Source organism: Squalius cephalus, assembly GCF_949319135.1.
Source record: "Squalius cephalus genome assembly, chromosome: 3".
Lineage (NCBI taxonomy): Eukaryota > Metazoa > Chordata > Actinopteri > Cypriniformes > Leuciscidae > Squalius > Squalius cephalus.
This window is the reverse complement of record NC_137124.1, coordinates 7799829-7814719: the sequence shown is the minus strand read 5'-3', so window position 1 is coordinate 7814719 and position 14891 is coordinate 7799829. Positions and strand designations below refer to the sequence as shown.

At 40.4% G+C, this 14891-nt stretch overlaps 1 protein-coding gene across 10 annotated transcripts in view; it reads right to left on the bottom strand.

The window, feature by feature from the left end:
* clcn3 (chloride channel 3) overlaps positions 1 to 14891 on the bottom strand; it is a gene marked incomplete at its 3' end in the record, with an annotated part of 72056 nt that overhangs the window by 5299 nt on the left and 51866 nt on the right. For 6 of the 10 annotated variants that reach the window (XM_079867649.1, XM_079867643.1, XM_079867645.1 and 3 more), the window contains 5 exons: positions 14586 to 14878; positions 9797 to 9983; positions 4035 to 4433; positions 3413 to 3629; positions 1134 to 1209 (listed from right to left, as the gene is read on the bottom strand). In XM_079867649.1, coding sequence (XP_079723775.1) covers positions 1134 to 1209; positions 3413 to 3629; positions 4035 to 4433; positions 9797 to 9983; positions 14586 to 14878 — 1172 coding nt within the window. Of the gene's footprint in view, positions 1 to 1133; positions 1210 to 3408; positions 3630 to 4034; positions 4434 to 9796; positions 9984 to 14585; positions 14879 to 14891 lie in introns of those variants that run through there. The other 4 variants (XM_079867647.1, XM_079867648.1, XM_079867651.1 and 1 more) reach the window with 2 other exon arrangements.

Sequence of the window (14891 nt, the reverse complement as noted above, 5' to 3'; positions counted from 1 at the left end):
GTATTTATATATAGAAAATAATTATACTCCGTACACACACATGTATTATGTAAAAACAAACTTTTATTTTGGATGCGATTAATCGCGATTAATCGTTTGACAGCCCTACAAATAATACAAGCTTTTGCTTTCTGCACCGTCTTTAAAGGGCAGCAAAATATTAGGTGGAGTCATTATCCTCCATTGTGCCACTGAAAAGAGTCATGTGATCACGGTTGGTGTCCACCTGAGGTGATGTCACTCCTCACCAGGGGAATATCCGCTCTGCCCGCTTACATGGCAGACGCAAATGCACGTGTCCGGTTCATATCACGTTCAATCTCACATACGAATGAGGCCTGAAACCGATCTGATGAAATCAGAATCCATGTGCTTTTTTTCCTGCTTGCATGTTTGTAGGTTATATCGGATCTGTGCCAGAAATAATAAATAAATAAATAGGAATTGGGACACTTGAACCATGTAATGTAAATGAGGCCATACACTAACTTCTAGGTTAAAGTTGTTTAAAAACATAATGACATTAACATGAAATGAATGGCGACCCTATTTAACTTCGTTAATACAGAGAAAGTTACTGGTCACAAATTAATTGGTGCAAAGGGTCTTGATAATCTTTAACAAAACCTCCATTCTGTTACGTAACACCAAGTATTGGTGTTCAAAAAATCGTTAAATATCCTATATAAACATAACATAAACATAAACACAGGCTTTATTTTGACTTCGATAAGCCGTTTGATGACATTTTTTTTTTTTTTTTAAGTCTAAGTGTCACCAGCGAGCAATTTAGTTAATTTTGGACCCCGCATGTAGGACAGTTCGACCACCCTGAGAGGATTGCTGTTCAAGTTTTGTTGCACAATACGTTTGTGCATTTAATTTCAATTGATTTCAGAGTTAGGTGGTAAAAAACTCCGGCAGACATCAGTGAAAGTGAATAGACATGATAAAAAACATTTAGCCAAGTAACTTGAATGCAACAACAGATACAATTGTATTAATCTATAACTAGCTGGAAATTGCGACTTATTTTAGGGCAACCACTCAGAACTGTCTTTCTTTTCACTCAAGTTTCATGCGTCCCTCCTAAGAGGCGGAGTCTAACAGGTGAAGTGGGCGGGGCTAATCACCAAGGGCTCCACGTGCTGCTTGAGCTCTTCCAGATGCTCTAAAATATTCTTCTTTGTGATGATGCCCAATACAATCCTGCAACACACACCGTGACGACCATCACTCAGCAACAAAAATTACACCGACAACTCAAGTACAAACAAATAAAAACAACATAAGAGTAACAAGACAACAGAAGCAATATCAACAGAAAATTACTGAGATCATCAAAATAATCTGCAATTAAACAAAGCAATTAAACAAATGAACTGAATGTAAATGTAAATGACAAATATTAGCCGCCACCATGTGTGTGAAATAAAAAAAGGATTAATTAAGGATTGAGAGAGCAACTTTATTGACTTTACCGTACAGGAGCAAAAATTACTCAACGGTTTCTGCAGTCGGATTATTATTTTTCCCGAAGATGGTACCGTTATCTGTAACTCAGAATAAGGTCTTAGACTCAGTCAGTGCATCTTTTTGCTGTACAAACTTTACTAAACCTGTCGTCTTCATTATGTAATGCATGTTTGAATAAATCTGTCATTAATAGAGTTATTATAGCCTATGTTTAAATGTATATATTTCAACAACGGGAGTGGAGAGAATTATATAATTAAAATGCTGATTAAAAAAAAACTCAATTTTTGAGGATTGGTTATTAATTACTAATTGAGTATTGATTATTATTATTTCAGATTTTGGTGTATCACTACTATTCAGTGTGCAAGAGTTTTAAATGAAGCAATGCAGGCGTATGGCTAGTTTCAGGCTGTTTTGCTTTAAAACAAGAGTTGTTGGATAAGTTATATTGCTTGCTTTAATGCAAAGTATATATTATTGGACAGTTTTGCATTAAAGCAAGTGAAATTATTATTATCAGATGCATTTTTGGCTGCAGAAGCATTTGAATGGTCTGGTTTTGCATCTTGCTAACAGACCTTTTCCTCTGCGCTTTGTTTAGCTTTTATTTTGTTGTTTGTGGGAAACTGTTTGCGCTTCCTGAGCATCTGCTGGATCTCTGTGGAGAAACTGCTTTATTTGAGTCACTTTCAGCTTAAAACTCCCTCTAGCTGCACTGAGGAGAAACTCACGGTTTAAACAGATATAAACACCACATGCAAAATATGATCATGTTTATACCTAAACAAAAACTTATCTGACAATATTTTTAGTATGCATTAAAGCAAAGACTGTAGATATTTATAGATATTTTTTAACCTTTGACAATATTAAATACATATCTGAATATATAATCGATTAATCGCGATTAATTGCATCTCACATAAAAGTTTGTAAATATATAATATAAACACACAAACAAACAAACACATATATACATACATACATACATACACACACACATATATATATATACACAATACATACATACACACATATACATATATATATATATATATATATATATATATACATACACACACACACACATATATATACACACTTACAAACTTTTATACTTGATGCGATTAATTGATTTGGCAGCACTAATATATATATATATATATATATATATATATATATATATATATATATATATACACATACAAACATATAAAAAGGAACAAAAAAAACTAATCACAATAGCCAATTTGAATAATGGCATGAATAAATGGCTAAATCACAGATTTAAAACTGATTCATGGAAAATACATTATTACTCAAAAGTGTTGAATACTTGATTTTTTTTTTTAATGGTTTTGGAAGAAAACTTATGCTCACCAAGGTTGCATTTATTTGATCAAAAATAAAATAAAACCGTAAAAAAATGGTCAAATATTATTACAATTTAAAATAACTGTTTGGTATTTTAATATATTTTACAATGTAATTTATTCCTGTGATGCAAACCTGAATTTGCAACAGTCTAGTCTTGATGAGCATTACAAAAAAACAATTATTTCAAACTTCTCTTCAAACTCTAATTGTGTTTATATGTGTTTATACTTATAGATTGTCAATCTAATCTAATGACACACTTGTCAATAAACTTAAACGAGAAAAAAAATCTTAAATTAAATAAAATAAAATAAAAAACGCTGCTTATTTGTACATCACCAGTAAAATCACTGAATCGTCCAGGCCGTTTAGATGCTGTCAGGACCGCAGCAGCGCGAGTGTAAAAAGTGTGTGAGTTCCTAGATGAATGACACCATGAATCCCATCAGCAGAAGATGTGTGTGTGTGTGTGTCTGCTGATGGGACATATGTTAGTTGAATACATTTGAAACACAACACAGGAGGAGAGAGACTCAGTGTCCCGGAGGTCACTCACCCGTTGTGCGTCACAAGGCACTGGCGCAGGCCGAGTTTGCGGAAGATGTCCACCACGATCTCCATCGGCGTGTGGTCGGTGACGGTGAAGGGGCTCATGTCTAAAATACTGCGCAGCTTCAGCGGCCGCGGGCTGTCTGCGGGAAGGGTCGGGGCATGCTGGGTAAAATAGATCCGCGAGTTCAGCATTATTCCCTCCTGCTTACGGCGGGTGTTTTCTGAAAAGAGAAGAAACATATTTCAAATCATCTGGCAGCACTTTATTTCACAGTCCTGTTTCGCATGAACATACTAAGTACTTATTGTAGTAAACACACTTACTAGATATTAACCCATGTTAATTACCTTGTATTACCCAGTACTTTTGTGGGTAAGTATACTAAGTACATTGAAAGTGCACGTACTGTAAAAAAAAATAACCCGTTTAAATTTTTTGGGATTTCACCATTTTAATGGGTTTCACTAAATTTAATTGAAACTTAAACAATTTAAAAACAATTTATTAAAAGTTGAACATGGGTCCTATGAAATACGCAATTAATCAAATCAAATAAAAAGAAATGTGAGAAACTGCAATCAAGCAGACTTGAAAGTGTTCATGATTGTGCATGTGTTCCTGTTACCTATGGCGATGGTTATATCCCTGCGCAGAGCGAAGCCCACCAGCCTCTGCGACTCTTTGGAGACGATGACGGGGAAGCCGTTGTAATTGGTTTCGGAGATGATGGCCTGCAGCTCGGCGAGAGTCATGTCGTCCTGCGTCAGCACTGCCAGCGGCGGGTCGCTACGCCGCGGACGCATCACTTCCCTCGCCAGCGTGGTGTGTGTGAACTCTTCCTTGGCGTCCAGGAAGGGGTATCCGTTCAGACGGATGTGGGCTTCGTAAATCCCCTCTCTGCCGAACGCATCGCCCACCCATTTGCTGGTCATCACCGCCGCCATGAGAGGAACGATGTATTCCAGGCCGCCGGTCAGTTCGAACACGATGACCACCAGAGACACCGTCATACGGGTCACGCCACCTACAGCACACACAGGTTAGACACACTGCAAAACACCAGGGTTGGGTATCGATTGACTTTTAACCATTCCGATTCTTATCGATTCCTAATTTCGATTCCAATAAGGCAACAAAAAAACTAAAAAACTTAGAGATAATTGACATTTAGTCCTGTTGCAAAACATTTAATTGTGACTGAATTAGGGGTGTAGTACTCGAGTCCGGTCTTGGACTCGAGTCCGGACTCGAGACCGCTTTTCTATGGTCTCGGACTCGCTGGTATTCGGACTCAGACTTGTCTCGGTCTCAGCCACTGGTCTTGCCAAATATGGCTTTTGGTCTTGACCGAGTCCAGGTGTCTTTATTATGTTCCCAGTAATCACACATACGTCGCCGCGATATTAAAACAAAATATTATTGGAGGGAAAGTGAAACACTGGCCACCTAATAACTATGGGCATTTCGGCTCTTTTTTTCGTGAGTCGGCTCGTTTCACTCAGCTCACTGAAAAGAGCCGGCACTTTTGACTCACAAACGGCTCTTTAAAAAATAAATGTTTAAATAAACTCGCTGAAAGTCCACCGCTAGTGCAACGTGAATATTCACATTTTGAATTGTCCATAACACCCCGAAAACTAGCCTGCTTGCCTTGCACATCTAATTAATGGGCAAAGTTTTCCGACTTTTTTTCTTACCTTTCTTTCTTTGCCTATTCCACGAGTGGTAGGCTCCAATGACTGGCTGTTTTAAAATATAGCTAATATCGAAACAAAATAACCCAGCTCATAACTTGCAGGTTTGCTTAGTGGCAAACTTTTTTTCATTTGACTGCTTCAGCCGCCACCCGCCCGAATTTAATTAAAATATTATTTTTCGTCACGTCATCCGCCCGATCCACGGTTTAACCGCATCTCTTGTGTGTGTGTGTGTGTGTGTGTGTGTGTGTGTGTGTGTGTGAGTCTGTGAGTTGGCTCGGCCCTCCCTCATGCAGTTTAATTGGTTGACATCGCGTGTATGATTGACAGGAACAGAATGTAAGGCTGATCAGACAGTCGAAACGAATGTGTGTGCTCCTTTAGGCCTATATAATTATTATTTTTTTGTTGTTCTTTGAATTAGTCAATTATTTTAAATAAAATTAAAATTATTCATTATTTCATTATTACATAATGATTTAATTTCTATAGGCTAGCCTATATTTTTTTAGCAGACTTTTTTTTTCCTGTCCTGTCCTGGACTTGGTCTTGACTCGGACTCGAACCTTTTTGGACTCGGTCTTGACTCGGACTCGAACCTCTTTGGACTCGGTCTTGACTTGGACTCGACTAGTCCTGGTCTTGGACTTGTCTTGGACTCGACAAAGGTGGTCTTGACTACAGCCCTAGACTGAATATCATGAACAAAAATCAACAGACTAAAAAACACTAACGCCGTGTGTCCACCAAAGCGTTTTTTTCATGCGGCTGGCGTATTTTTCCAATTGTTTTCAATGGGAGTGTCGCGTTTTTAAAACGGCATGTAACGAGACGCTGAGCGGGGGGGTTTTTTTCACGCTGAAGTGTTTTTTACCGGTCGCCGAGACTTTGGGTAAAACGCAGCGCTCATCACTGTCACTTTTTACCCAACCGTCCAATCACAGTGGAGGAGGGGCGGGACTAATACCACACCGACCAACCGCCACATTCTGCTTGTACAACTTCAACAGAGGACAACAAGCATAATAACGGAACTAGGGCTGCATCTAACGATTATATTTGTTGTCGATTAATCTATCGATTATTTCTTCGATTAGTCGACTAATCTAACGATTATTTTTCCGATTAATCTAATGATTATTTTTGGAGACCTGATTACATTAGAGACCTGCGCGGGACGGATTTCTCCCTTAATAATTTCTAAAAAGCTGACATCTCAGTTCATCGCGATCTCACAAATCTCTGTTATTATAAATGAAACTGGCTGCACAATTAATCTTTCATAATATCTACACTTTGTTTGCTATAATCAGATGATTAACAAAAAGTCCATTTTGAGCGGTGAGGGGATTCTATAAATGCATCTGATTTGCGTTCAAGAAATCAACACATGTGTCTGTGATTGGCTACATTGTTCAACGCTGCAAACATGTTATAAATAGATAGAGACTCTGGCCTGTAAATCGTTTCTATTTTGTTTGTTATTGTTGCTTTTGTGCAACAGATGAATGACAATTTATTTGTTTATAGATGTTCAATTTATAGATAATTCTATTTTGCGGGAGTCTCGCGAATCGTTTTATTCTCCCGCAACCAGCACACACACACACACGGGTGCATTACCGCCCGCGCCCGCGCCGCACTCGGCCATCAGATCCATATTTCCGCGCAGCACTCCGTTGCGTTGGGTCCCACGGGAGTGCAGGTCTCCAGTCTACATGTGCATACAACTTTTAAAAACTGGCAAATGCACTGAAAGCTTCGTTGACATAGCCTATTTAAGTTGAAGTTATAAATTAAAGCCCATTTTATCGTCGCCGAATGGGCCATAGTTTGCATAGTGAACAAAGCACCTTTCTGTTCGGCCGTAGTTTAAAGTATTCCCATACTTTGGATGATCGTGGTCTGTCATTTTCACCATGAAGCAGAAGCCGCCATTACTCGATATTTAAACGTAAATAATTAATGTGACGCGTCGACGCATTTCATGCGTGTCGATGTATTTTCATAGTCGACGTAATCGATGACGTCGACGCGTCGTTGCGGCCCTAAACGGAACAAGCTGCGAAGTGCACCCTCACCTAGGGCTGGGCGATATGGCTGAAAACTGTATCACGATATAAGTGTTTCATATCGGTCGATATCGATAATTATTGAATTTTTTTGTAACATATTTAAAATAAGGACCAGTCCAGGAGACAAATATATTACATTTAAAGATTTTTTATTTTAAACTTAACCTACCTCTGATTATAATCCCATCAGTTATAAAGGCAGAAATGTCAACACGACCATGGAAAACTCAAAAGTCTAAAATCACAATGAACACTTAATAATTATCTCTTAACATTAAGGTGCAAAATTAAAGAATACGTAAGAAATGCTTTATAAAGGGGTGGGCGATATGGCAAAAATATAATATTACGATTTCTTTCTATAAATTCTATAAATCTATTTCTTTCTATTTTCTATAAATTATACATTGATACTTATTAAAGCTATTAATAAAGTTATTAGTCAAGAGCAGTGAGTGATTTTCTCTTTACATTTTGTTGTTTTATTAACATTAAAGGGATAGTTCTCCTAAAAATTCTAATTTTCATAATTTACTCTCTCACGTTGTTTTAAACTCGAATAAGTTTCTTTCTTCTGTTGAAAATAAAAGTTATTTGGAAGAATGACCAACAGTTGATGTACCCCAGTGACTTCCATAGTATATTTTTCTCCTATGGAAGTCAATGGGGACCAGCTACTGTTTGGATACCCACATTCTTCAAAATATTAATATTAGAAAATATTAGAAGGCAATTAATACAGGTTTGGAACAACATTAGAGTGCGTAAATAATGAGATAATTTTTATTTTTGGGTGAACTATCCCTTTAAGGACAAGCGGCAGCGTGTTTACTATTACTACTGTCTCTTTAAGAGCTGCGCGCGACGCATCTATTATACACGCATTTGACAAGCAGATTTTCTCTCAATTTTCTCAAGTTTGCTTTCACTTTAGACATATCCGACTAGTTTATGTAAACCTTGTGTGTATATAACAGTATTAGCAAAATAAGACTCGAAAGATAACTTAGTATTCAGGCGCTGGTAGACAGGCTTTTAGTGCATGTGAGCTTCACATGTATGCGCTGAGAAACGCACACGTTAGAACAGCGCATCAGCACGCGAATAACAGAGAAACTGACGACGGTCTTGCATAATCTGCAGATGACATTGGTCTGACTACGGTCAGACTTTAAGTCAGGCGAGCTGACTTTTCCTGTTTTATCTAGTTACTAGAGAGTGAGTGCCTTTGTTCATGCAATCAAACTTGCTTTGCTGGTTTCTTCCGACGAAAATAAATAAATAAATTATCGAACGTTTTATCGAACGCATTTTTTATTGTTATTGATTACGTGTCTATCGCGATACATATCGTTATCGCTTTATCGCCCAGCCCTACCCTCACCCATATTTGATAGCGCAATAGTAGTTTTACAAACTTTACATTTAGCTTTTCTGTCATCTACTTTTAACACCCAGTCTTTAAATTGTTCATTTTGTAGCCAAAGCTCTTGAAATTTACATTTTCCTGGCATGTTTGCCTTAGTCGAATGCAGTCACCTGTACCTGTTAACTAAGTGATTTCCAATTGGGCGGGAAGGGAATAAATATGGCGCTCAAAATACCCTAAGCACAACAATACAGAAAGATGTGTGAAACAGTGCGATTAAATTACATTTTGATAAATGGAAACTAAAATTTAAAGCAACAAACTAAATTCCCTAATATTCCATGACTTGGACAAAAAATATATAAAATTCCCTGACTTTCAATGTCTGGAATAGACCTTTTAAAATTCCATGACATTCCAGAAATTCCATGACCCGTGGGAACCCTGCATAACAAGGAAAGCGTCTCAACTGAAAAAAATGCTAGACTGAGTACGACATTTTCGTATGTGTTTTTGCGTATTCGTCATTCGGTGGCTCTGAATTGTCAAAAAAACCTCTCAAAATGCTTGCTATGGATGCGAAAAACGCAGAAAATCGAACCCGATACGAATTTTTTTTATGATGGACGAAAGTTTCGGAGGCAGTGTGTAAACGTGATTGACACAACGTGAGGTCGTATTTATTTTTGGACCCAGTGTGCAAGGACCTTTCCACAAGGAACGTTTGCCTGTGGTTTAAAAAACACCATAGAAAAACAACTAGCCTGACTAATATAAAATGTAAAGCATTATTAAAGACAATAAACACTCTAGCATAAAAAATTAGCAAATCGCAACAAATAGATACAACTGAACAAAGGCACGATTGAAATAAACAGTGTTTTAAGATTTTCAGGTATTCGGGTACAGAAACTGTAATCAAAAGTAAAAACACTGCACTTTATAAATAAAATATACATTACAAATATAGTTAAAGTGAATTTTCTCTGTCTTTTGTTGTTTGATCAGTGTTATTATAGAGACGGCAGCAGGAATATTAGGCTGCTGTCACTTTAAGAGCTGCACAAGCCTGCAGCACAGAGAATAGCTGGAAGAGTCATATTGAAATGTTCACAAAGGAATCGATAAGAGGAATCGAAATTTAACAAATTTTACAAGTATCAGATTCCTGACCTCAAGTATGGAATCGATGTCAATTCCCAACCCTACAAAAGACACACAGAAAGGTCAGAGCATGCATACGCACCGAGACAGGCCGCGGCGCCCACCATGGCGTACAGTCCCGGAGTGATGCAGTCGGCGCCCACTTCACACCACTCTCGAAACAGGAACCAGTCGTGGTGATAGTACGCCAACTGCTCCACAGCGATGCCTACAATCCTCCCAGCGATCGCACCGATGGCCATACTGGGGATGAACAGACCCGACGGCACCTGGACACAACACACACACACAGCGGTGAACAAAATATAAGACCGACGGCACCTGGGCACAACACACACACACAGCGGTGAACAAAATATAAGACCCGACGGCACCTGGACACAACACACACACACACAGCGGTGAACAAAATATAAGACCCGACAGCACCTGGACACAACACACACACACAGCGGTGAACAAAATATAAGACCGACGGCACCTGGGCACAACACACACACACAGCGGTGAACAAAATATAAGACCCGACGGCACCTGGACACAACACACACACACACAGCGGTGAACAAAATATAAGACCCGACGGCACCTGGACACAACACACACACACACAGCGGTGAACAAAATATAAGACCCGACAGCACCTGGACACAACACACACACACAGCGGTGAACAAAATATAAGACCCGACGGCACCTGGACACAACACACACACACACAGCGGTGAACAAAATATAAGACCCGACGGCACCTGGACACAACACACACACACAGCGGTGAACAAAATATAAGACCGACGGCACCTGGGCACAACACACACACACACACACACACACAGCGGTGAACAAAATATAAGACCGACGGCACCTGGACACAACACACACACACAGCGGTGAACAAAATATAAGACCCGACGGCACCTGGACACAACACACACACACACAGCGGTGAACAAAATATAAGACCCGACAGCACCTGGACACAACACACACACACAGCGGTGAACAAAATATAAGACCCGACGGCACCTGGACACAACACACACACACAGCGGTGAACAAAATATAAGACCGACGGCACCTGGGCACAACACACACACACACACACACACACAGCGGTGAACAAAATATAAGACCGACGGCACCTGGACACAACACACACACACAGCGGTGAACAAAATATAAGACCCGACGGCACCTGGACACAACACACACACAGCGGTGAACAAAATATAAGACCCGACGGCACCTGGGCACAACACACACACACACACACACACACACACAGCGGTGAACAAAATATAAGACCGACGGCACCTGGACACAACACACACACACAGCGGTGAACAAAATATAAGACCCGACGGCACCTGGACACAACACACACACACAGCGGTGAACAAAATATAAGACCCGACGGCACCTGGACACAACACACACACACAGCGGTGAACAAAATATAAGACCCGACAGCACCTGGACACAACACACACACACAGCGGTGAACAAAATATAAGACCCGACGGCACCTGGACACAACACACACACACAGCGGTGAACAAAATATAAGACCGACGGCACCTGGGCACAACACACACACACACACACACACACAGCGGTGAACAAAATATAAGACCGACGGCACCTGGACACAACACACACACACAGCGGTGAACAAAATATAAGACCGACGGCACCTGGACACAACACACACACACAGCGGTGAACAAAATATAAGACCGACGGCACCTGGACACAACACACACACAGCGGTGAACAAAATATAAGACCCGACGGCACCTGGACACAACACACACACACAGCGGTGAACAAAATATAAGACCCGACGGCACCTGGACACAACACACACACACAGCGGTGAACAAAATATAAGACCCGACAGCACCTGGACACAACACACACACACAGCGGTGAACAAAATATAAGACCCGACGGCACCTGGACACAACACACACACACAGCGGTGAACAAAATATAAGACCGACGGCACCTGGGCACAACACACACACACACACACACACACAGCGGTGAACAAAATATAAGACCGACGGCACCTGGACACAACACACACACACAGCGGTGAACAAAATATAAGACCGACGGCACCTGGACACAACACACACACACAGCGGTGAACAAAATATAAGACCGACGGCACCTGGACACAACACACACACAGCGGTGAACAAAATATAAGACCGACGGCACCTGGACACAACACACACACACACACACACACACACACAGCGGTGAACAAAATATAAGACCCGACGGCACCTGGACACAACACACACACACACACAGCGGTGAACAAAATATAAGACCCGACGGCACCTGGACACAACACACACACACAGCGGTGAACAAAATATAAGACCGACGGCACCTGGACACAACACACACACACAGCGGTGAACAAAATATAAGACCCGACGGCACCTGGACACAACACACACACACAGCGGTGAACAAAATATAAGACCGACGGCACCTGGGCACAACACACACACACACACAGCGGTGAACAAAATATAAGACCGACGGCACCTGGACACAACACACACACACAGCGGTGAACAAAATATAAGACCCGACGGCACCTGGACACAACACACACACAGCGGTGAACAAAATATAAGACCCGACGGCACCTGGACACAACACACACACAGCGGTGAACAAAATATAAGACCGACGGCACCTGGACACAACACACACACACACACACACACACACACAGCGGTGAACAAAATATAAGACCCGACGGCACCTGGACACAACACACACACACACACAGCGGTGAACAAAATATAAGACCCGACGGCACCTGGACACAACACACACACACAGCGGTGAACAAAATATAAGACCGACGGCACCTGGACACAACACACACACACAGCGGTGAACAAAATATAAGACCCGACGGCACCTGGACACAACACACACACAGCGGTGAACAAAATATAAGACCGACGGCACCTGGACACAACACACACACACACACACACACACACACACAGCGGTGAACAAAATATAAGACCCGACGGCACCAGGACACAACACACACACACAGCGGTGAACAAAATATAAGACCCGACGGCACCTGGACACAACACACACACAGCGGTGAACAAAATATAAGACCCGACGGCACCAGGACACAACACACACACACAGCGGTGAACAAAATATAAGACCTGACGGCACCTGGACACAACACACACACAGCGGTGAACAAAATATAAGACCCGACGGCACCTGGACACAACACACACACACAGCGGTGAACAAAATATAAGACCTGACGGCACCTGGACACAACACACACACAGCGGTGAACAAAATATAAGACCCGACGGCACCTGGACACAACACACACACACAGCGGTGAACAAAATTTAAGACCCGACGGCACCTGGACACAACACACACACACACACACAGCGGTGAACAAAATATAAGACCCGACGGCACCTGGACACAACACACACACACACACACAGCGGTGAACAAAATTTAAGACCCGACGGCACCTGGACACAACACACACACACACAGCGGTGAACAAAATATATGGTCTAAGTGTCAGGCTGCGTGATTTCAATTTGTCTCATTTCCTTTATTGTTATGTTGGAAATGATATTACAGTAAGTGAAGCCTGTTTTAGGACCAATTTTGTGCATTGCAACATTATTTTAATGATAATTAAGCACATTTTCTGTGTTTTTTTCTGTGCTTATTATTGCAACATGCAAATATCATGTTCTTAGTACTGTAATGTGAAAAGGAGTGCTATAATTATAACTGTTGATACTTTGTGGTAACACCCACTCAAAGTTGTTGTGTACATGGAGCAACAGTAATTCTCACTACTTGAATATTCATTTGGTCACGCTGACAGTGCTTTGAAGGCTTCTTAACGCGGCGGCCAATCACATCTTCAAGAGCAATTACTAGGATTCGAAATCCTGCTTTGTAGCAAATCAGTTGGACCTAATATGCAAATGTCATGTACACAATTAATATTCATGAGTCTTGCATTCACAATATAGAAGGACTGGTAAATATTAGTGATGCATAAAAAAATAAAAAATAATAATAGTGTAACCTGGGTTAAAAAAATAACTTTTGATTTTACATTTTATTTTTTATTGTAAAGTCTTAATTAGCAATTCCATTTTTTTTTAAGTGGATACACAATGTTCAACTACAGTTGGCGTGACTTTAATGATAACATCTGTTAAAAACAAATAAAATAAGAGAAACACTAATTTCCTAAATAATATGAATAAAATATAAATTAAATATCTAAATCTGTGATGTTAAAACAAAAATAAAATACACATTTATACATTGTACGGCCATAAAATGTAAAAAATGTATTTAAAATAAATCTATAATCTGTTAAATGCACAAATCAAATAAATTATATTTTTTTATGTTATGGCCATTAAATAAAATAAATAAATAAATAAATAAAATAAATAAAATATCAAGATGACAGATTTGATTAAAATTGTATAGCCATAAAATTAAAGTCAATTTTATTTGTGTGTGTGTGTTTTCTTAAACAAAATGTAAATAAAACGGACACTGCATAAAAAAAATTATTTATAAAAACTAATGAATATATAAATTCTAAGTTCCTAAGTTTCTTTTATAATAACGATTAACTTTTAAACAAAACAATTCTCACCCAGAGCCATGAAACAGGGCCTAAATGTACATTTGTTTTGCAAATACTTCAAATAAGCGTGTCGTTTAATTCCTTTCAGTTTGAAAATGCTATGAAGTGCACTGGGATTAAACCACCGGAGCGAATGCAAACGTTGAACGCTGTATCTCACCTTCAGGCCGAAGGTGAAGATGGTCATGATGATCTTGAAGACGAGAGCCAGGCTGAGCTGCCACATGGCGGAGTAAACCCCGGGGGTGGTGGTGGCGTCCGATCCCTGCGGATACGCCTGGCTGCCGTTCATCTGACTGCGATACTGGCAGAGCTGCGACGACTCCAGCGGCCCGCAGTCGGTGAACAGCTCCTTGATCAGCTCGCTGGTGTTCTGACGCGTGTACGGGTTCGGGAACGCCACGATAGCCGTGATGGCCGCCACCGTGATCACCTCCAACACCGGGTACTTGCCTGAAAAACATGT